Source organism: Trachemys scripta, chromosome 11 (assembly GCF_013100865.1).
Source record: "Trachemys scripta elegans isolate TJP31775 chromosome 11, CAS_Tse_1.0, whole genome shotgun sequence".
NCBI lineage: Eukaryota > Metazoa > Chordata > Testudines > Emydidae > Trachemys > Trachemys scripta.
Genome location: NC_048308.1, coordinates 5,424,858 through 5,447,541, shown reverse-complemented (window position 1 = coordinate 5,447,541; position 22,684 = coordinate 5,424,858). Strand labels below are relative to the sequence as shown.

Below are 22,684 nucleotides of genomic sequence, written 5' to 3'. Positions count from 1 at the left end.
TTATATGCAAGGCCGAAGCAGAAAACCGATGCAATAAGGCTCCTGCAAAATAGTTTCCTTATACCCCAGGAAAAACACCTTGTAAAATGATTCCCCCCCCCCCCCCCCCGGCACCCAGACCCGATAATTGCCACCCTTTGTGCTGCTAACCGCTGAAGCGCATCAGTCAAGCAGCGAACTCCGTTTTGGCCGGGGATAGCTCGTCCAGCCAGGAAGCTGAGATGTCCACCTTGCAGCTTCACGTCCCCTAGTCCTTTGTGCCCTTGGGGGGTCTCCCCTTGCTTTTAGGGACGGGTCCGAGCAGCTACGGCAAACACGAACCTTGCTAACCGGATTATCAACCCCACCTAGCCGCGTGCCTGACCCAGCCTGACGACCCGGGACCCTCGCTCCCTTTCCAACCCGAGAGCTGTTTACACGGTGTGTCCTAATGAGTTTGGGAAGCGCAGCCCAACACGCAGGCGATGTGAACGTAACAGACTCTTCATCGGATCTTGTGGCTGGGGCTTAGGCTAGAGAGAGAGACACAGAAGGAACAGCGTCCCTGCTCCCCCCCCCCCCTTTATTTGTTTTTGCACCAGAAATGAGTCCGGATTTATTTGCACTCTTGGGCAGCTCGCCATTACTCATAATAACCTCGGCGTCCCTCCTCCACCCACACTCCCTTTTCCCTACGCCTAGAGATTCGCGGGGGAGATGCACTGGATGATTCAAGAGGTGCTTTTCCATCTTCTCGGGGGATGTGGGGGGGGGTGAGATGTTTTCGTTCCTCGCTGGGGTCGCTTTAAGCTGCTCCTGCAGGAGCAGTCCCCGGAAAAAGGGAGAGAGATCTGCTCCAGGCAGCTGGTTTACGCGGTGACTGCGATGCTGATCATCAACGCCTGAAGATTGCAAGCAGGGTCCTCCCAGGCAGCGGGAGGTGGGGCGCGCAGCTCCTGTCGCCTATAAGGAGCTGCCTAGCGCCTGGTTTGCCGAGTCTGAGTGTGAGCTTCGAAGGTGAATTTCAGTGGTAGATTTGCACGGGTCCGCCGTTTGCCTGGACCTGCCCCTTTAAGACGATTGCTGTAGGAGTGTCTCTCTCGCTACAGCTTCATCTGGAGTGTCTGGATGGTGGATGAAGTCAATGAGCAAAGGGAAGGGGAGCAAACCCAGAGGAGAGCCCGGCTGGCAGTCTGAAATTGGGGATTAGGGAGCCAGACGCCTGCTCGCCCTGTGCAGACAATGGATTCTGCTCCCAAACTCTCCACTCGTTTGATTTTGCTGCTCTCCAGTCTGTGGCATCTGGGATTAACAGCAACAAATTGTAAGTAGCTACGGGCATGCCAGAGACCTGTATAAATGAACTGCTTTATGGGTGTTTTGTTAGGGTGGAGGAAAGCTACCGTGTAGGGTATTGGGCATGACCTCCAGGAAAGTTAGCTAAGCCCCTGGTTTGCTAAATCAGCGTTCGAGTTAAGGAGTTTGTTCTCCCTGAAATGCAAAGTTCAAGTAAGATGGAGCGGTTCCTTGCAACAGTCCTGCCTGGCGGGGCTGCAGACTGAAGTGGATTTTCATCATTCTTTGCCTGGTTCCCTGTTTGTTTGCGCTGCTGTTTCACTGCACAAGCGACTGACGATATCGCAGAGATGCCTATAGTGAGCCGCTGTTGGTCTAGGCTTGTAGCTTGGATTTTGCAGTATGTTAAAGGTATTCTCCCTCGCCCCCTCCGAACTGGAATTAGTCTCTCTCCTTACCTAGCTCATGCCCACAGGACATTAAAGGTTTTAACTGTGTTCCGGATATAAATTTTAGGCTAGCCAGGCGGCAAGATCTGAGCCTTACAAACAGCAGCTCCAGATGTGAAACCCGGTAGACTTCTGAAGTGATCTGAATGACACGTTGCATTCTGAAATCAAACCTTCACAGAGCTTGAATAGGTGTGAAGGATGAATGCAGAAGGCTCTGCGGTCAGTAAGGTGCTATGTTTTTAAATAACACATTTAAACCAAACTTGATCAATGGCTAGTGTCCTAGAGGTTCCTACCCTAGCATCCAAAAATGGGTAGATCTTTCTCTTCCGAGTCTGACTTCTATTTCCTTTTCATCAGCTGAGAGAAATCCCATAAGATCATTTCCCTCAAAGCAACCCCCCCCCCTCTATTTGTTTTGGCCCTAAGGTTATGCCAGCTGTGTTTGTCACTGCAGACAATGATCCTTCTGAGGCATGGTATGATCTGCTGTGTCACAGTGAAAGGGGAACTTAGGGTTGTCTCTCTTTTTATTCTTCTAACCCTTGGTGCAGTAATGAATATGCAGATGGTGAATTTGACCTTTTGTGCTGCTTAATAATAGTAAAATAAATAGTAGTAAGAGATGGCAGTTATAAACTGAAACAAGAAATGGTGGGAAACGTTAAGACTCTACATAAAGGATACCTGAGTCTGTCCAGAAGGTATTGAATTGTATTTTTCTAAGTTCTTGCTAGTGAAGTGATAGAGGTCAATGTTCTGAATGTAAGAAGTCCAGAATCCAAAGATCTATTAATGACTTCTGAAATCAGGTCATGAAACAAGTAGAAGCTGATTAATATCCACACCTCCTGATGTGTTTTTAACCCATTTTGTAAATATAATTGACTCCTGTAATAATGGTGGCTATAGGGGGGAGGGTAGAAGAATCTCTCCTAAATGAAATTTTTGCTGTAGTGAGGTTGAATAAAATACTGCCTGAGTTCTGATATCCTTTTGAACACTAGAGGTCACTATTGCCACATAGATTCCATAGGTTGGAAGGAGGCCGGCTAAAAAGAGGCATATTTTCACATGTTGACATAGCTGAAGAAAGAGAATAGTTTGATAAACAGGGGCAAAGTAAATTCAATAAACACCATAAATATATTAATAGGAATATTTCCCCTTTCTTCTGTTCAATTGCTTTTAAATGAATAACATAAACGCTAGGGCGGGGAGAACTTTTTTTTTCTTGGAGCCAATTAAAATATGGTTAATATGTTTTAATAATATTCACAAATACTAACTGGTAGGCGATTTAAGACTCGGCTTTGCCATTACTGATACAGTAATAAAGTTAATTTCTAACATTTAAAAGGAAACTCTGCGTTAATGAGTTTTACTATTTCATGGGTGACAGTTTAATATCCCAGTGCCAATAAACATTTCCCCTGAATACACACTGCTTCCTAAATATTTAGAAGCCAATCTTTTTAAAGCCCAATGATCAATGGCTTTATTATACTGCACAGATTTTACTTATTCATTGTTCAATGAATTAGCCTGGAGTGGGGCTGTAAGTGCTTTTCCTGGGAGCTAAGCGAAAGAGTCTATGTGAACCTGTAATAGCTATAAGGTACTAGGGGACTTGTAGCAAGATTCTGATCTTGGGGAGTTTGTACTCACACAAATCACAATTTTATCTGGGATGAAATCTCTTCTTTTTAAAAAAATCTTGGCACATCTGACTAGATTTTCAGCTGGCATACAAAATGATAGCTCTATCGACTTCAGTGCAATGAAACTACTTTACATCATCGGAGGACTTGAAACAATATGTTACACATATATATGGGTCAATGTTCATCTGTGTGTGCCTAGAATTAGGCTCCCTAAATCCACATTTAGATACCCCAAATACCTCCTTTTCAGAGGTGCTGAGCGCTGAAACTTGTAGTGAAGTTGAGGGGGACTGTGAGTAGCCAGTAACCTCTGGAAACTGGGCAGCTTCCATTTAGGAGCCAAAATATGGATTTAGAAGCCTGGATTAAGGCTTCCACGCTTGAACAGTTTGGCCAAGGAACCAGATTCTGATCTTCTTTACCCTGGGTAATTCCACTGACTTCAATGGAGTCGCTCCTGATTTACCCTAGTATAAACAAGACCTGGGAGCCCAACGTTTTTAGAGGACAAGACCTGTGTTTGGAGTAGGAAAAATCAACTCTGATACCAAGCCCTATTAATACCAAATACAGCAGTAATGTAGGTTTTATAGTCTTAACGTGAGAGACTGCTAAATTTTTATAGTCTGTATTTTTGCATATACTTTTGCCTTCAACTATCTTTTTTTTTTTTTAATGAGAGGACTTGGCATTGGGTGAGTTAATTACCTCACATCTCTGAATTTTTGTCTCATGATCCCACTTCTGCTATATTTTTGTAACTAAATAAAGAACCGCTAAAGAATCTGCTTTGAAATGAAGCTGTGGGCCAGGGGTCAGTAGACCTCATTAGAGAGGTTAGAATTACCTAATGCTACTAAAAATCCATTAATTCTTCAACCTTGCTTCATTGAAGTGCTTTATTACATTAAATAACTACAGTAGCAGCATGATTTCTCCCTGAGATATTAATTACCAGAAAATAGATACAAACAAATTGAAAGCCATGTTGCATACATAGTCTTGTGACATTTTAATTTCTACATTCATCAGCTGGCAGGGAAAAATTGCATACAATAGATTAAATCTTCTTGAACAAAAAAAAAATTGCATGTTTTGAGATGCTGGTTGGTGTCTAAATTATTCCTAAATCATCTCTGATTGGATACAGGATATTTATAGTATGCACAAAAAGTAGTAACACAACATAGGGAAGAGAGAGCATGTGTGTACATACATATGTATATATAAAATGCTAATTTTCCCCATCTCAAGAGAAGTGGAGCTAACTCGTAGCATGGGCATTGGACAGCTCCTTCATTTACTCTGAAACGCTGACGAGTAAAGCACTGAAAACTAAAGCTATTAAGAGAATACTGTCTGCTACGATATACAGGCTGTGTCTGCCTCTTCGGAGTTTAAAATATTGCACATTCTATTATTTTTTGCAATCTCCCCCTTCTGAAGTGCAAATTTTTACTTGACTGCCATCTCTCACATGGGCAAGAAATCTGGGAAGTTAAGAATCTCTCTTAGAGAGGAGGCATCTCCCACGTCCCATAGGAAAAAAAGTTGTTCTTTAAGTAATTAATGCCATGTTTCATTACAATCTCTCCCCCGCCCCTGTACACTCAACAGAGCCAATCCGCTAGCATTTAGGGCCTGATTCTGGGAAATTCCACTGAAATCCCATTTGCAACACCCAATCAAAGCTGTGGATGTTCAGCACCAAGCCTTTTAAATTCCCTCCTATGGAACAGATCCTGCTCCTGGGGAAATCAATGGTAAAACTCTCATTGACTGCAATGGTGCAGGATCAGGTTTTATGAGGAGATTATAGCTTTACGTCTCTTTTTGTTTTGTTCAATGAAATACTTATCGTGGCTCGTGGCCAGGCAAAGAGTTGAATGAAGCATGAAAGACGAGAGTTGGTCATAGAAACAGACATGCCAGACCAAGTAGGATTTATCGGACAAAGGAATCTTTTAGGCAATAACCACGATGGGTCTGACTCCAATCTCAGCGTGCACTGCCCTGAATCAAAAGGAACTACCTTGAAGTCAATGGAGATGGACAGATTGAAATGTGATCAAGTCAGTAGCGACTCCAGTTCTGGCTATTTGGAACCCTGGGGGTTAGTCAGGATTGACGCTCGTTTAAATGAGAAAATGGTGCCTGTTGGTCAACAATGAGAAGCAGCAGGTTTGCCGTAGGCTAATTGATTTTCATAGGACCATAAATGATAAACTTAAAGAAGACCCATTGGGTAGATCACTGATGCTCAAAATGTGGTCTACGGCGTACTTGCTGGTAGGCTATGCAGAGTGAGATGATCCCCTGGTATTGGCGCTTCCTCTTTGTCTTCAGTTCCTAAATGGCCATTAAAAGAAGCAAAAATTTATTAATACTTTACTTTTGTCTGTAAGGAATTGATATAGTTACTGTAGAGATGTGTAACCATAAGTGAGGAGAGATCACTAGATCACTAATGCAAGGGCTTCTGGGGATCTCTCTCAAAATGTGGCCCATGGAATGCCAAAGCTCCCCAGACACCCTGATTATCAACACCTAGTATCATGTACACTGCATTATTCTCTTTACTTAACATTCACTCAGTTCTGCTGAGCCAGAGACAATGCGTTCAACGGGAGTCTTTCCATTGACTGCAATGGGCTTTGAATCATGCTCCCAGCAAGCAGATGGCATTATCAACTCACAGGGCAATTAGTATCTCTATCAAACATGGGAACTGTCTGGAATTTTGTTTATGGTGAAAGCACAGCAAAGTCTTTCATGCAATTAACAGCAAGAGGAAGTTGTTTTCAAACGGATTCTAGGATAACATGAAACATGTTGATTTCATACTATGGGAAATATTGCGATTCTGGGTATAACAATACTTTAACACACACTTTCCAAGAATGTTGCAAGTGTCTGTTAATTTTAGCTCACAGATCAGTGGTGTTTTATTACCATTTTATAGGTGGGGAACTGAGGCACAGAGGGTGACGTAGCAAGTTAGAATGAGAAATTAAGCCCAACTAAGGTGTACAAAAGTGGAAGGGTGCAACCATGGCTGGGTACAATGGAATGAGTGCAGGGGCTGCTTCCTTTCATTCCCCTTGTCAGTAAAGTGTCTTTAAGGAACGGTTTCTTCAGCCTTTTCTCAGGCAAACTCCCATTTAAGGCAAAGGATAGAGTGGAGCCCAACAGGATCTGGCCCTGTGTAATTAAGTCTGAAATTCATTTAGTTCCTGGAGACTTTAGCTGGATCAGTAAGTGAAACAGATGGCATCATTGCAGTTATAAGCATGTCTGCCCAGTGTCAGAGAAACAAGGGAATTTGTCTATATGGTGCTGGTTTGATGTCACTGATAATGAACTTCTTTGCGTTCATTTTGTCTCTGCATTGTCTAATTGCTCTGTGCAGATTTGTGCTGCTTGATAATGTCATCTGGTTACCGGATCAGTGGATGTGATGGAATCTTAAGTGATGACAACATTGCAATATAGAATTCTGAGAAGGAAGTGGATGCCAAAATACATCAGTATCTTATTTTTAACTAGCAACCCTGTTAGCAGTGTGTGGTTTAAAACCAAACAAAAATACCCAAACCCTAGAATTCAGTAGCAGAATCAGAAAATTGCCCTGACAGCTGTTCAGTAGGCGTCTCAATATTTGCTGCAAAAATATAGGAAAGTAATTTATTAAAAGAGAAGGCATGTAGCCATTTGAATTTTGTATGTGTCACGAGGGACCTTGTCTGGTCTTTTCACCAGAAAGATGGAAAAAAATCATCTTGGCTCTAAATGTTGCCTCTGCAAAATGCTACCTGCTTTTCTAGAACACTGCAAATCTACTGTAGAGCATCACAGAATTTGGAAAATACTGGCAGAAGCTCATGTTCAGAGACTGCCAGCACAGCATCTTGTTAAGACAATACAAAATCCTTCACAAACTCTACTTCCAGAAACTTCTCTTAAGATATATTAGAGTGGTGGGTGCCATATACTAATAGAGATGAATTAATAGTGCCTAAATAAATGAACTATGGATCAAAAGTCTGAGTAGCTTATTCTCAATGGATGATCTGAACATGGACCTTTGAGTGAGATGGAACTGTTCTAACAGTGGCTCTCAAACTTTTTTTACTGGTGACCCCTTTCACACAGCAAGCCTCTGTGTGACTCCCCGCCCCCTTATAAATTAAAAACACTTTTAAATATATTTAACACCATTATAAAAGTGGGGTTTGGGGTGGAGGTTGACAGCTTGCAAACCCCCCCAATGTAATAACCTCCCGACCCCCAGTTTGAGAACCCTTGAACTAATTTCAGCTTCTCCTGTTGTGCCTGGTGTTCTTCCCTGGTGAATTCAGACAAAATTGGTGCTCTACTCCTGAGAGACTCCAGTGTAACCACTGAGTGGGGAATCTCTTAGTTGACGAATGGCCAAAAGATGGCAACCCAGGAAATGTGGTCCAGTTATTACAGCAGCGGACTGGAAGTTAGTCTGCCACTGATCCAGTGTGTGACCTTGACAAGTCACTTAGCCTCTCTGTGTCACTTTCTCCAGTTCAAAAATGGAGGCTTCTCTCTTCCACCCTCCTTGCTCCCATGAGGTCGGTGAGTTGTGTTAGGAGACTGAACACTGATCTGTGTGAAGTGCCTGGAAATCCTGTGATGATAGATAGGAGGAAGAGTTTGGTCCAGTTCTATTTAGGGATTTCTCCAGAATGCAGCATTTAGACGGACAAACCAGGACTGGGTTTTCAGCATTGAATTCAGATGCCACAGCAGCATGTTCATGAAATTTCTGCCATCTTGTCTCTAAACTCCGCTGGGTGTGGAAAACGGATGCTGTCTGATTTCTTTTTGGCACCAGGACAAAGGCATGGGTTGATGATAAATGACATGAAACTCATTGGCTGGTGGAGTTTTCCTTTAGAAATTTTTGTTTGTTGGAGCTCTTGGCTCACTGAAGGGAACACAGTATGGACTGGATTTAAAGAAGCTGTTTTTACATGGATCCCAGAGGAGAGAAACAGCTGAGTTTGTCATAGCTCTGTTAGGAATCTCTTATCATTCATAGCTTCGTAGTTAGTGGGGTTTTTTGTCCTTTTTCCAGTCTGCCTCTGTTTCTAGACTGACAGAAAGCTTCCCTTGACCTCAAAGCAAATCATTGTTAATGGCTCATACACTAAACAATTCACATCATCAGGGTCAACGTGGAACTTCAGTGGCGTGAGATTCTGCTGCAGACAGCCCTCTGCAAGACAGTAGCCGCTGACTCTCTCTTGTAGTTTCTGTCCTTTCAGAATGTAGCGCAGGGAGCACACACCATGGAGTGCAAAAGGTTTAAAACTCCTCCATCGACACCTCAAATCCAGCCATCCCATGCCTCAGGACTAGGCCATCTCCATGGTGGGCAATGTCTTCTGCATTTGAGGACAAAAGGTGGGGTTTGTCCCTTAATATATATCCTTGTTGGAGGTTTCTTATTCATAACAGTCATATTCAATAGCTAATTCCTTTACTGTCATGGACCATTAGCATGGTCTCTGAGCCCAGGGTTAGTATATTAATTTTTCCCCCCAAGGCATGCCTAATGTGGGAGAGGGGAGCATGGTGACAGGAATTGGCAATGGATCAGACTGGCAGTCTGTCTAGTCTCAGACGGTGGCCAGTACCATTTGCTTCAGAGGAAACCCTGCAGAAGGGAACTATGGGCTAACCTGACTCAGCTAAAAGTTTTCTCCCAGGTCCCAGCAACTGGAGATTGGCTTATACCCAAAAGTGCGATACAATATCCTAGCTTAGTACTGTCCCATGACTATACAGTATCTTTTGGGGCTGGGCAAGCAATTTTAAAAAAAAATTGCACACATTTTCACCAATCAAAGCTATGTGTTTGGTTGTTGGCATTTGTGGGGCCGGTTTCTTTGATCTACCTCTTAGCGTATGCCACCTGAGGCATGGTGCGCATATGACCAGGATTCACCACTGAATTTGGTTCGCTGGTTGGATCATTAGTTTCCCTGGCCCAGGAACTGACCGGGAGCATGACATGAACGCTGAAATACTGAGCATTGGAGGAAAAAGTTTGGGAATTCTGGAAATCGAACAAATTTTAGCACAAATTATTCTGAAAATTCCTATACCAAGTGCATTATATGCTATTGGCTTTTGATTGTTCTCATGTTAAAAAAGATTGTCATTCAATTCGAGAATAGAAACAACGTGATATGACTTAGGTCACCAATCACATGCCACAAAAAAACAGTAGACAATATGAACAACCTGGAGCTTCAATAACTTCTTGCATAAATTATCCCTGGCCTGGTGGCACCCAGCTGTGAGGTGGGTACTGGGATCTATTGCTCTCCATGTGCCTCCACACAGCAGCGGTACATGATTGTCATTCCTTCCCACCTCCTTGGATTGTCTTGCGAAGGGATGGCAATGAGGTGAGACCAGGACCATGGCCCCTTCCTCTTCCCCCATACACTAGCCAGCAGCGCCCCCTGATGTAGCTGCAAGTAAGCTCACACTGTGTGCAGGGGGGCTCAAGGGAAGAATTCCTCCTGGATCTCCTGCCATGGGGAAGAAAGCTTCATGCTGCCCTCAATGTAGACATGTGCATTACTGGTATGAGTGAGCAATCAGTGAATCTTTGAGTAACAAAACCCTGACTTCGACAGATGCTTGATTTGTGAATTGGAGGGAAAAAAGGCTAAATATGCATTTTTTTAAATAAAATGAATAATTCCTCCAGCTGTAGTGTCCATGAAAACAAAAACACTGTTCACATAGGAACTCATTAGACATGTTAATCCCACAAATGGCTGAGCATGGAGAAAATCTGCTTTTGTTTTAGAAGGCAGATTTACTCAAATCGTCTCTAATTTGATTTGCTAGTGGGATATAATTTAAGTCAAACAAGTTGGCAGCATCACTCAATATGTGAATGTCTATCTGTTTAACCGAGGATGAGGGCTGCCTGTCCCACAGGGTGACAAGCCAGGGAGAACTCCTTTTGAGTGCTAAGGGTAGCCGGTAAAATAGAATTCAGATAAACTGTGGTGAAACCCAATGCATAACAGCTGATCCTTTGACCCGGCTCCTCAGTGATCATACCAGTTGTGTGTTCCGGTATCCTGGGCATTAACTATCCTCTCCATTACATCTGGTTGCTTCACAATCTTAACACATTAACAACAACCTGCAGGGTAGGCCAGTCCTAGTATTTTCATTTAGGGCTAGTCTACGCTACCCGCCCGGATTGGCGGGTAGAAATCGATCTCTCAGGGATCGATTTATCACGTCTCATCTAGATGGATAAATCGATCCCGGAATCAACGAGCTTACTCCCACCTCGTCAGGAGGAGTAAGCGCCGTTGACGGGGGAGCCGCGGTGGTCAATTTGCCGCCGTCCTCACAGCGGGGTAAGTCGAATAGGATATGCTGAATTCAGCTATGCTATTCACATAGCTGAATTTGCGTATCTTAAATCGACCCCCCCCTTCAGTGTAGACTTAGCCTCAGCCTCTTTGCTCCCCGACTGTTAAGTGACAGTGACTTGCCCAAGGCCACACCCAGGAAGACTGCGGTGAAGCAAAGAATTGAACCTGAGTTCTAGTCTAGTGCCCTAACCACTGGGCCATCCTTCCTCTCTTGCAATAGGTTCCATGGACAGTATGCAAAGCAATGGAGGAAAGGGACAATCTATTTTGCCTGGGGACAGGTGACCTCAGCTGGGCTGGGCTGTGAGGGAGAAACAGCATTCTCCTCATAGAGAATACTCTGCATCCCAATGACACTCAAAAAGGGAGGGAGCAGGAGACACAGTCCTTGCTTTATGTCTTTGGCTTTCTTGGCCTTGCTTTCTATCTGAAGCCTGCGCTAGTCACTGCAGTGTTTCAGATGGGGTGGGGAAAAGGGAGCAGAGAGGTGGGGAGAGAACTCCCCAAATGATGAATGCGTGCCTGGAATGTGTTTGGAATTAAGGTGCTAAACCGATGGTCGGAAATTTGGCATAACATTGAACTATTCCACAGAATAAATAGCAGAGCAAGAAGCCCTCGTTTGTTATGCCTCCACAGCAGCAGGCAGACTTAAAGTTTTGCCAGTGTCTCCTGGGTTTGAATGTGTAGACACTAAAGACGGAAATAGCTTTGTAGGTCAGCCAGTCCACTTCCCTGTCAGAACAGAGTTGTCCTCCACCACACACATCTCCGTGTTTTCTCTCTAGCTACTCTCAAGCACCAAGGGCATTTGCCTCTTCTCTTAAGGAGACTATTCCACTGCCTAATGAATCTCTCTGTTGGGAATCTTCTCGATACATTATTCATTTCATTCCATTGCTCCTGCAGTAGCTATGGTCTCATTTAACACCTGCCCACCCTTGGTGTTTGCACTAGAGCAGTAATGTATAGCCCTTCCTTGCCCATCAAAAAAGAGAGCTCCCCTCTGAACTCTTTCTGGTTTATCAATACTTTCTGGTAATGTAGGGTAGACAATGCAATTAAAGAGGGGCTATTACCTTCCTAATCATTGCTGCTTCTCTACATGCGTCACCCAAAATTGCTCTGGCATGTCAAGCTCACATCCAACTTATTGTCCGCTACATAGCCCTTGGCGTGTTTTGGTTACTAATAATTCCAAACAAGTATATTACTTGTCTTGCAACAAACTTAAGGAGAGAAACAGGAAATCTCCCTCAGACATTAGTTCTGAAATGAGACAGGCTTAGAAAAGGTTGCCCTGTATCTCTCCTTTGACTAGAAAAGTAACAACACGCATCTCCTCCTCCAGCCCATGTCCCCACCAACAAAAGGAGAACTCAACAGCAAAACAAGCTCAAGATTATTGTGGGTCTACTAGAATGGGCCAGACTCTTCACACAATTAGTATGACAGTAGTATGTTCATCCGTTAAGAGTCTAATCAACTTCATTAAGATTTTTCATTGAGAAAGTAAGGTATTATTATTATTCAAAATGACTAAGGTTTGCACAATTGACCCTTGGTATTTTCAAACAAAACGTCACCATATAATTCTCTTGCCCTATTGGGAGACTTTCATTAGGACGGTGACAATTATTCACTAGGTAAGTTCAACCACTGGAATATATCTGGATAGCTACAGGCCCAATTGTAATACTTTTACACAAACTGAGAAGCATTCCACTCAGTCCTGCACTTAACCCAAGTACTGTATTCAGGGTAAACAACTAATGACCCCTAATGTAGAATTCAGACCATTATTCATCCATTGCAGTCAGCAAGTAGATCAAAGGAAAGAACAGTTGTCAACTGAGAATAACTGTTTATATAGCACAGGGTTCCATTAAGTTCAAAATTTGGATTTGTAATTAAGTTTTTGCTGGAAAGAAACAATGATTTAATTAAAAGGGGAGGGAAGAATGTTCCATGAAACGCCAAAGAAGAATAAGCTCTGCAGACCTTGTGAAAATCCTCAACCCCACTAAATCCTCCTGTATATGTTTTTCCAGTGTGGTGTTTGAAGCTATGGTCTCAACAGAAAGTGATGTGGTCAGGTTTTAAGGTACTATAAGCACAGTGAGTGTTTGTCATACATTGTTGGGTTCCCACGTGTGCTAATTGCAATCAGAAAGACAGTATATGGCAGAATCTGCTCTCAGGATTCCCTGCAAAGATAAGGTCTCCATTTTACAGATGGGGAAACCAAGGTCCAGAGCTGGAAGTACCAGTTTTATCCTCTGGACTACACTCCGTCCCCCTAGATGTATATTAGAAAAAAATATATGCACTATAAAGACTGAAGCCATGGCAGAGTTCAGACTTACGATGCTGGATCTGTCAAGCGATTCAGAAAACACCTCTCAGATACAGAAGACTTCTTATATTTTGCATGTCAGTGTAGAGTTTTGAGTGTGAGTGTTTCACAACTAGTTGACAGCTGCTTGTCAAAACAGACCAAAAAACTAAGTGCCCATGTGTTGGGCTCTGATAGAGGCCTCCCTATTGGACAGGGGCGCAGGCAGATACCAGACACCGTGTTGGTATATAACACTCTAAATATTTTTATTGATTACAATATAAACCCCACTCACTTCACATTCACACTCCTTTCATACTACACCAGAGTCTGAAGATCCGAAGGAAATCCCGATGGCCAATCAAAATTCAGCCTGATCAGAAGGCATGGGGAGCCCCACATTACACGCACCTTCTTTTTCAAGGCTCTGGGTCAGTGTCTGACTCCAACTTCAGCTATAGCAAGCAACCTTTTTTATAGACCAGTCCATCGCACCATTAGCTCTTTTCATCCATAACTCCAGGAGAGCAGTTCTGTGCTGGCTGCCATAATCCAAGACATTCTATTTCCTCTTACGGACATGACAAAGTTTGTTTAGCACAGACAATTCTTGACCACTCATAACCTTAAATCCTTGCTTCAGTTGCCAACATGCAACTCACGTACTCATGTCAAGCATACAGCATTTATATTAGGCCCATATGGCCTATAGCGTATTACAACATGTACATCACAACACATGGAAAATCTGATTTCCCCCTTTCCTCCCCCTGCCATTTTTTCACTAGCTCTGGTATTTTTCCAACTTTCTTTCTAGTCCACTTCTAAACAACTTCCCTGTTTGCTTCAAAAAGCATCTGGATACATAATCTCATTGTGAAAATTGAGGGTAGGTTTTGAAGGGGATAGGTTCTGTTGTGAAGCTGAGGCCTAGGCGTTAGAGAGAGAACTGGGAGTCCTTACCCTACCTGTGATAGTGTATTTAAGCAATGAAAGGCTTAACTGGGTGAAAGAGTTAATACTGTTTTGTGTTCACTTAACACAAATATACCAGAAAACAGTATCATTGGCAAGAATGGTCAGTAAAACCAGTTAACTTTAAACAAATACTGCAGAATTTTGGTGGAAAGCGAATCTTGAATTAATAATAATTTGTACCACATTCTTTCTATTCGCCATTTATATTAATCCAATCAGGGAAGAGAATAATAGAAATGTAGGGCTGGAAAGGACCGCTAGTAGTCATATAATTCAGCCCCCTGCACAAAGGCAGGACCAAGTACACCTAGAGATTCCTTGACAGGTGTTTGTATTTCACAGCAAGCCTTGGAAGCCTATTCCAGTGTTTGGCTAATCTATCCTTGTACTTAGAAAACTTTTCCTAATATCTGACACAAATCTCCTTTGCTTCAGTTTAAGCCATTTATTTCTTGTCCTATCTTCAGTGGACATGGAGAACAATTGATCACTGCCCTCTTATGTTAGGAGCCATTAGGAAAGGGATAGATAGTAAATATCATAATGCCAGTGCATAAATCCATGGTATGCCCACATCTTGAATACTGTGTGCAGTTCTGGTTGCCCCATTTCAAAAAAGATATATTAGAGTTGGATCTTCAGACTCTGGGGCGGGCAACAAAAATGATCAGGGGTATGGAACAGCTTCCAGATAAGGAAAGATTTAAAATACTAGAACTGTTCAGCTTGGAAAAGAGGCAGAACTCAGGATCTTGCTGTCTTCTTGGAGAAGAAGATTGAGTAGATCTCAAATGATCCTTTTATGCCTTCATCCCTGTCATTAGCTCTGAAGTCTCTCTTTAAGTCTCCTCTTGTCCATCCCCGCACTGCCACTTGCTCCTCATTGTCTTCGGCGCCTTGTTCTCCTGCCTGAACCTACCCTAGAGTCCCACATCCTCCGAAAAACACTCTTATCGTCCCATTTCCCCTTCTCTAACTCACTCTAGCATCTACTCCAACCTGGTTTCCACCTTCTCTTCTCCACTGATACTGCTCTCACCATAAATGACTTCTTCCTGGCTTGATTTTTGGGTTTTCTACCCCACTGTCTCCCTCTGATCTTTCTTCAGCTTACAGTACTGTATATCACTGCCTCTTCCTTTGTGTTCTGCTTTCCCTTGGTTCTGTGCCTATCATTCTGACCATCTTTTTTTCCGCACTTCCTTTTATGATTCCTACTTCTGCCTTGAACCCCACCTAGATTCCTCTCTATTTCCCTCTGAGACCTTATCCCTGGGAGACACCATATGGTTTTAACAATACCCTCTATGCTGATGACAAACCTATACCTTTCCAGGCTGTTCAGTCCCACACTTAATACCGTCTCTCTGACACATCTTCCTGACTGACTTGCCAGCAGCTCAACTTCAAAGTAGCTAAAAACAGAACTCACTGTTTTCCTTCTTGAATCTTCTCCATTTCTGCCTTTGTCCATTGCCACTGGAAACACCACAATTCTCCCATCACTCAGGCTTGCAACCTCGGATTCGTATGACTCCCTGTATATTCAGGCTGTGTCCAAATCTTGCCACTCTTTTTTCTTCCAGAACAAATAAAAAATGTACCCCTTCCATTTTATGTTTAATCCTTCTTCAGTGCAGGGGAGTGGACTTGTTGACCTCCTGAGGTCCCTTCCAGCCTTACATTTATAGGATCCTAAGATATTTATGCTAATGGATAGGGTGTTGTCTATGCTCTCATTATCTCCTAGTAGAGTTGGTTGAAACATTGTAGGTATTCTTTTTTTTCCTTGACAGTTTTGTAAACCATCTTGCTTTTTCTGAAATTCCCTTGGAAACTTTCCAGTGGGGGAAAAATTGTTTTTATTTCCCTACCTTTCTTCCTTCTCTCTCTCTTCCTTTTTCCATTTTGCCACTTAAAAAGGGGGGGGAAGCAGAGGAAAGAAATAGGGAATGACCCTGGCAAAACCAGAGAATTTAGAAAGAAACAGGATTTTCATTTCAAAAGTAAAATGCCAGTTTGACCAACCAATTTTTCACAATCTCTACCTTCCACTTTAACTACTTCATCTTCCAAGCCACTCAAATACTGCTACTGAAATGATCTTTGACGTGTATTGAGAACTATGTTGGCATTGCAAGCTATCACTCGGGGGGGAGGGGAGTGAAGGGGCAAGCAAGGGCAGTTTCCTGGTCTTGCTTGCAGGCTAGTGGGCTCTGTAGCAAAGTAAGCATGTGATCCAAGTCATTCTGAAAGTAGCAAGGTGGGGTGAGCTGTGCTTTCGAGAGCAGCCTGTTTTGTCTTTATGCTTTTTGTTCTTGTGTGTTGTTCTGAAGTTTTGTTTTTCTGAATTTCTCTGTGTATGCGGTGATCAAAACAGTCTTCCTTATTACTCAATCAGGCCATGTCTTCTCCACTCTCCCAACATCCACCATATCAAAGTGAAACTTCTCATTCTTACCTGCACGTGCCGCCTAACTCTGCTCGGGTCTATATCTTAGATCTTGTGTCATCATTCTCAAAATGATTTGTTCTGCCAATCATGCTAGCCTTACAACCCTCTTTACTTATCTCTGCCACTGCTGTCTTTGTGCCTGCTTCCCTGCTACAAGCTATGACCTTCAAAACTCTGGGCACCTTTGATTCAAATCGCGCCTTACAGATTTAATGCTCTGTCCACATCAAGGTTCCATGATAGGTGAAATGAGTTAAGTGTGTGTAGGGTAACTTTAGTTATTTGGTTGGTTTGTTTTTACTGCTCTGGGTCTCCCAATGTACTTTCTCTGGGGCTCATTTTAGACTGAGGAAGAGACTTGCTTAACTTCTACATTGGAGTAGTATTATTATTATTCATTATTAGCATTTTAAGGCATCCATCACCACGGAATCTGGGTTCCTTATAATGCACAAATGTCAAGGTATTTGATACCGTAACAAACTATGCCTATCAAACAGCAGGCTTCAGAGGATGAGCTTCCAAACAGGGAGGAGTATGGGCTCCATTAGTAGAAGGAAACTGCATTGCTCGGTCTGGAGCTGCAGTTCCAAATTCCAGCGGTTCCTCTTGTTAAGCTAAAGGAGCAGTTTTGCCAGATCAAGATTGCAAGATCATCTAGCTTTGTTGTTTCTCCTGCACCCAGAGTTCATCATCTGGCTCCCTGCTAAGGCCATGAGAAACTGGTACCCAGAATCCTCTCGTAAGTAATATATGTGAGCAATATGGTAACTTTTCAGAAGTGTGTTCAAAGACCAGATAAAACACAGAAGGAGCTAGTGGAAAAGACAATTACTAGGGGAAGAGGGAATAAGTGACCCTGGAGATCCTTGCCAGCTCTTTCCTTCTGCTCCCACAACAGTGGAGAGATTACACGCTTTCCAATGGGACATGTAGCACTTGCCTTTTACACTTGGAAGGTCTTGAGAGATCAGATCTTAACATCATGGAATTATGTATAGAAAAACAACTTCTTTAAATTTGAGAGGTCTAAAATGGTGTTGTTGACAAACTTCCACTCCTTCTGAGGCCAGTCCAGCTGGTTTTGCATACAGAGATGAGTAATGGTCCCAATAACACTGTTAAAGAGGAAGGATGGACTTTTTGTATGGCCTTGGGCAAGGCACTTAATCTTCCTGTGCCTTGACCTTAGTGGGGGGACATCCAGATAAGGCAAACCATGAGTAATAATTTAACTCTGGGTTTTCTGTAAAGCTTGCTGCGTGTAGAGGTGAGATGATTGATGATGTGGTTTAGTATAAATGGCATATCGGTGCTCTGTATGATCTACATATCTAACTCAGATTCATGCTCATAAAACCTTGTTTGCTACCTCCACAATACTGTGTTCTCCTCACATGTTTATAAAAACAATGTCCATAAGATCATTCAGCTGAACTATCAAGGAAGAGCAATTCTGAAGGCTAATCTTTTGGCTCGTTACGTTCTAAAAATAAACCAGGCACTCCCCTTCCCACCCCCAACCTTCCCCAATGGGTCTCTCATGTCTGCATCATGGGAAATCAGTTCCTGCACCGGAGTACACCGCACATGGTGTCTGATGCACTGCATATCAGAGAACAAGCTGGAGCCCTAAAATAGTACTCAGAGGAACTGTGCCAAAAGACCTTCCTCTATCTATATCCACACACATAATGAGCGTAAATATCCCACGGCTTTCTTTACTTCTTGGCGAACACATGGTTTAAGTGAAATGATCCACCACTACCCTGAGGTGTGTTTCATGCTTGCTTTCCTGGGCTTATATGGGATCTTTTTTCCCTTCCCTAACATCATTACTGTGCATTTGCTACAGGGAGCAGCACAAGATTCCTATCTGCCAGTGAGACAAATCCGCTTGCATCAGTAGGGTTTGGAATGTAGTTTTTCCTCTATTATTTTATTTTTAATCGAGGAAAAATACCAGTAAGGTTTGCTTTCAATTCAGTGTGTGGGAAGCTGCTGCCATTAATTGCACGTGCGATAGAGCACTCTCCACTTCATAACTATGCCTTCTTCGCATCACTCATATTTTCTGATATTACCCCTGCTACAGTATGTTCCTGTATAACATAGTATCAGGAATGGCTTAGAGGTGTTGTCCCCCCCACCCCCCTGTTTCCACCCCACCCTCCCAATCTCTGGAAATGAAAACCGCACTATAGCAGGGATTTTACAATATTTTTTTCCTAATACTGCAAGCCAGCTGGCCAAACAGGAAACCCAAAGTAGATCAGCTGTTTGTCTCTGAATTATGGAAGTAAATTACTGTGAAACCTGATATCCTGTTGCTTAGTAATTTTTTAGCCTGTGACTTCCATGCTTCTGAGAGGAGACTCTAACTGATGTTGTGATGGCACCTGCGGACTGGGATGACCTACTGTTACCATAAAATAAACAGATCTGTTTGTTCAGGATGAGTATGAATGGAGATGGAACCAAGTCGCACAATTTGTGACTGGCTTTGGAACCGAACTTGTCCAATGATTGGGGTTATTCAGAATTGGCTTTGGCCCATTATAGACTTAGGGGAACTCTGCAAAGTTTATATGTGAACATCTAGGAGTGTCTAAAATTGGGATTTTGCTTTGAGCCCACTTGTAGCTAAAAAGTATCCCAGGCAAAACATTTTGTGAGGAGATGCCTTCAAAAAGAATGGAATTGGGGAGGGAAGTATGCGCAGAGGGAAAGTGGCAACAAAAGAAATATATGCTTTTACTTGTAATATTCAGATGTCTCCCAGAAAATGCATGCAGAGTCCAACTGAGGTGCACGTCTCTAGTTAATTACTTTTTTTTTCCTCTTTATTTTAATAAATGAAGCCGCTCTATAGTTTTCCTGAAAAAAATTGTCACCAAAATATGGGGTTTATTTGAAAATTGACCAAAAACTTTCTGATTTCTTTTTTTTTTTTTTTTAAACAGGAAATTTCTGAACAAATATTCATTTAGTTTTGAATGGCTGTTTAGATTTCAGTTTCAAAAGCAAACAAACAAACCCCTAGGATTTTTGCCCTCTGCACTGTGGTTCTCCGCCACCATCCCCGTGCGCGCTCTTGCCACTGAATGAAACAGATGAACGTGTAAGATCTTTGTTTTGAGAAAGATAGGTTGTGACGCTCTGTACCTCCAGGGAACACCCTGCACCCCCATGTTAATCTTTATAAAATGATTGTGTGGTATCCAATGCAAAGTTTGTCATGTTGGGTGTCTTCAGAAGGTGATCTTAACATTTTCAATGCCCTTACAAACTGTGCTTCTCACCACAGGCTGGCAGGTTGCTCTTCAGCCAGGCTCTCCCCTTTGATCAGCGTTTCAGTCACTTGGCGTGGTGTCTGTAGATGGAAGAGAGAGGCGGAGCATGGCAAACGTCTCTCCCTTTTATCATGTTCTTTCTTCCCTCTTGGCTTTGCCCCCCACCTTCAGAATCAGATCAGCATTTCCTCATTGCAGTCCCAAACTGACCAAAGGAAGGGGGGTGACTCACTGGGGAGTCCAACAGATCATTTTGTTGCTGCCTAGGCCAGCGTCCTTTGTTCCTGTGAGGCTGGGCTCGGTTTGTCCCATACATGCCCTGATGAGGTGTGAACTGCTTCTCTTCTCTTGGAGAGTTTTTGCCTGGGCTTATATTAAGCCACGAGGACACATTTTCAGCCTCATAACTATATACATGAAATTATAACCTATAACATTACTGTAACAACAATGCTCAGTGCATCGTGAGCCTTCCGAAGACACTCAACATGACAAACTTTGCATTGGATACCACACCATCATTTTATAAAGATGAACATGTGGGTGTAAGGTGTTCCCCCGAGGTACAGAGCGTCACGTAGGTGAGGTAACATTTTCTCACCTACCTTGTCTCTTTCATAGCCTGGGACCAACACTGCAAAAAATTAAGGTTGGTTGGTTTTCTTTCTCCATTTTGTAACTTCTCTGAAGTTGGAGGAGTTTTCAAAAGTTACACTTCAAGGAGAGGGAGGAGTAACTGACCATCATTCATTCTATTGTGTGTGTTTTTTTTTAAATAAATTACATAAGTAACACCTAGGGGGGAGCCTACTTTCTTCAGTTTCCAAAAATCTAAATTACTATATTAGTTTGAATAGAAAACTTTTGAATGGAAATGTCTCATTCGAAGTGGGTGTGAGGGAAAACATGCTCGTTTCAACTAGCTTTACTCCTTACACCTATTTTTCAGCCGTTTATAAACCACACCTGATCCTGAACCATTGAAATTAATGGAAATTTTGCCACTTGAACTGGTGAGAGTAGCAGGATCAGACCCCTTTCAAAGCAGAGGAACAAGTCTTGTATCATAAAAAGAACTAGACAGTGATGTCATGTTGGTTTGCTTAGGTGTAGCCACCACTATGCTCGCTGCTGCTCTGTATTATCCTGCATGTCTTGCAATTTGTGTTATTGATGTAAATTACCTCAATGATAGCATTCAAAGCCAAATTTCCAAAGCTGAAGAAGCTACTAAATTATGGGGAACAGCAAATAATGAGGCACAGTGAAGTCTGAGAAGTATTGGATCATCTGAGCACCTAAGGCTGATGGATGGCAAATATAGTTCAGTGCAGCTAAATGTTGAATAATGAGTCTTGAAACAAAGACGCAGTAGAGGGGATGGCAGCTGAATGGACTGAATCATGGTGAGTGGGGAAGTTATTATTAGAGGAATATCTCTTAAAGCCTGAAGTGCAAATTGTTGCTGCACAATAGGTAGTGGCAGTCAAAACAAACACCACCCAGCTGGAGGAAAGCAATACACAATATAGATGATGTCTGTTTAGACTTGTGTAGTGGAGAGCTAAAATGTGAACTGAAGACCATTTTCCCCTGTAAATATGGAACGATGACTTAAGTGTGAGGCAGAGGGCACGTCTATACTTATCTGCTGGTTCGGCGGCAAGCAATCGATCTTCTGGGATCGATTTATCGCGTCTTGTCTAGACGCGATAAATCGATCCCGGAAGTGCTTGCTGTCGACGCCGGTAATCCTGCTCCGCGAGAGGAGTATGCGGAGTCAACAGGGGAGCCTGCCTGCCGCGTGTGGACCCACGGTAAGTACCTTTAAGTTCAAACTAAGATACTTATAGACTCATAGACTCATAGACATTAAGGTCAGAAGGGACCATTATGATCATCTGGTCTGACCCCCTGCATGCCGCAGGCCGCAAGACCCTTCCCTGTACTCTACCGTTGAAGTCCCCAGTCCTGTGTTTTAGTGACTTCAATCGGCTGAGACCCTCCTGCTAGTGATCCCTGCCCCATGCTGCGGAGGAAGGCGAAAAACCTCCAGAGGCTCGGCCAATCTACCCTGGAGGAAAATTCCTTCCCGACCCCAAATATGGCGATCAGTAATACCCCGAGCATATAGGCAAGAGTCTCTAGCCTGACCCTTGTTGGCCATTATGTTGTTCATGTACCATTGCTTGGTTTTCCTTGACTACTATGTTTTATCATTAAACCATTCCCTCCATAAACTTATCCAACTTAATCTTAAAACCAGACAGGTCCGTCGCCCCCACCGTTTCCCTCGGAAGGCCGTTCCAATATTTCACCCCTCTGATGGTCAGAAACCTTCGTCTAATTTCTAGCCTAAACTTCCCCCCGGCCAGTTTGTATCCATTCGTTCTCGTGTCCACATTAGTACTAAACTGGAATAATTCCTCTCCCTCCCTTGTATTAACCCCTCTGATATATTTAAAGATAGCAATCATATCCCCCCTCAGCCTTCGCTTTGTCAGACTAAACAACCCAAGCTCCTCTAATCTCTTTTCATACGACAGGTTTTCCATTCCTCTGATCATCTTAGTCGCCCTTCTCTGCACCCGTTCCAGTTTGAGTTCATCTTTTTTAAACATTGGAGACCAGAACTGCACACAGTACTCCAAATGAGGTCTCACCAGTGCCTTATACAACGGAAGCAGGACCTCCCTATCTCTACTAGATATACCTCGCCTAATACATCCCAAGACCGCATTGGCTTTTTTCACCGCCACGTCACATTGCCGACTCATAGTCATCCTG

At 43.0% G+C, this 22,684-nt stretch overlaps 1 protein-coding gene across 1 annotated transcript in view; it reads left to right on the top strand.

The window, feature by feature from the left end:
- The first annotated feature begins 688 nt into the window (after positions 1-688).
- CNTNAP5 (contactin associated protein family member 5) overlaps positions 689-22,684 on the top strand; it is a 411,826-nt gene continuing 389,830 nt past the window's right edge. Inside the window, exon 1 of the mRNA XM_034785890.1 lies at positions 689-1,303. Within this exon, the coding sequence (XP_034641781.1) occupies positions 1,222-1,303 (82 nt within the window). The 5' untranslated portion in view covers positions 689-1,221. The remainder of the gene's footprint in view (positions 1,304-22,684) is intronic.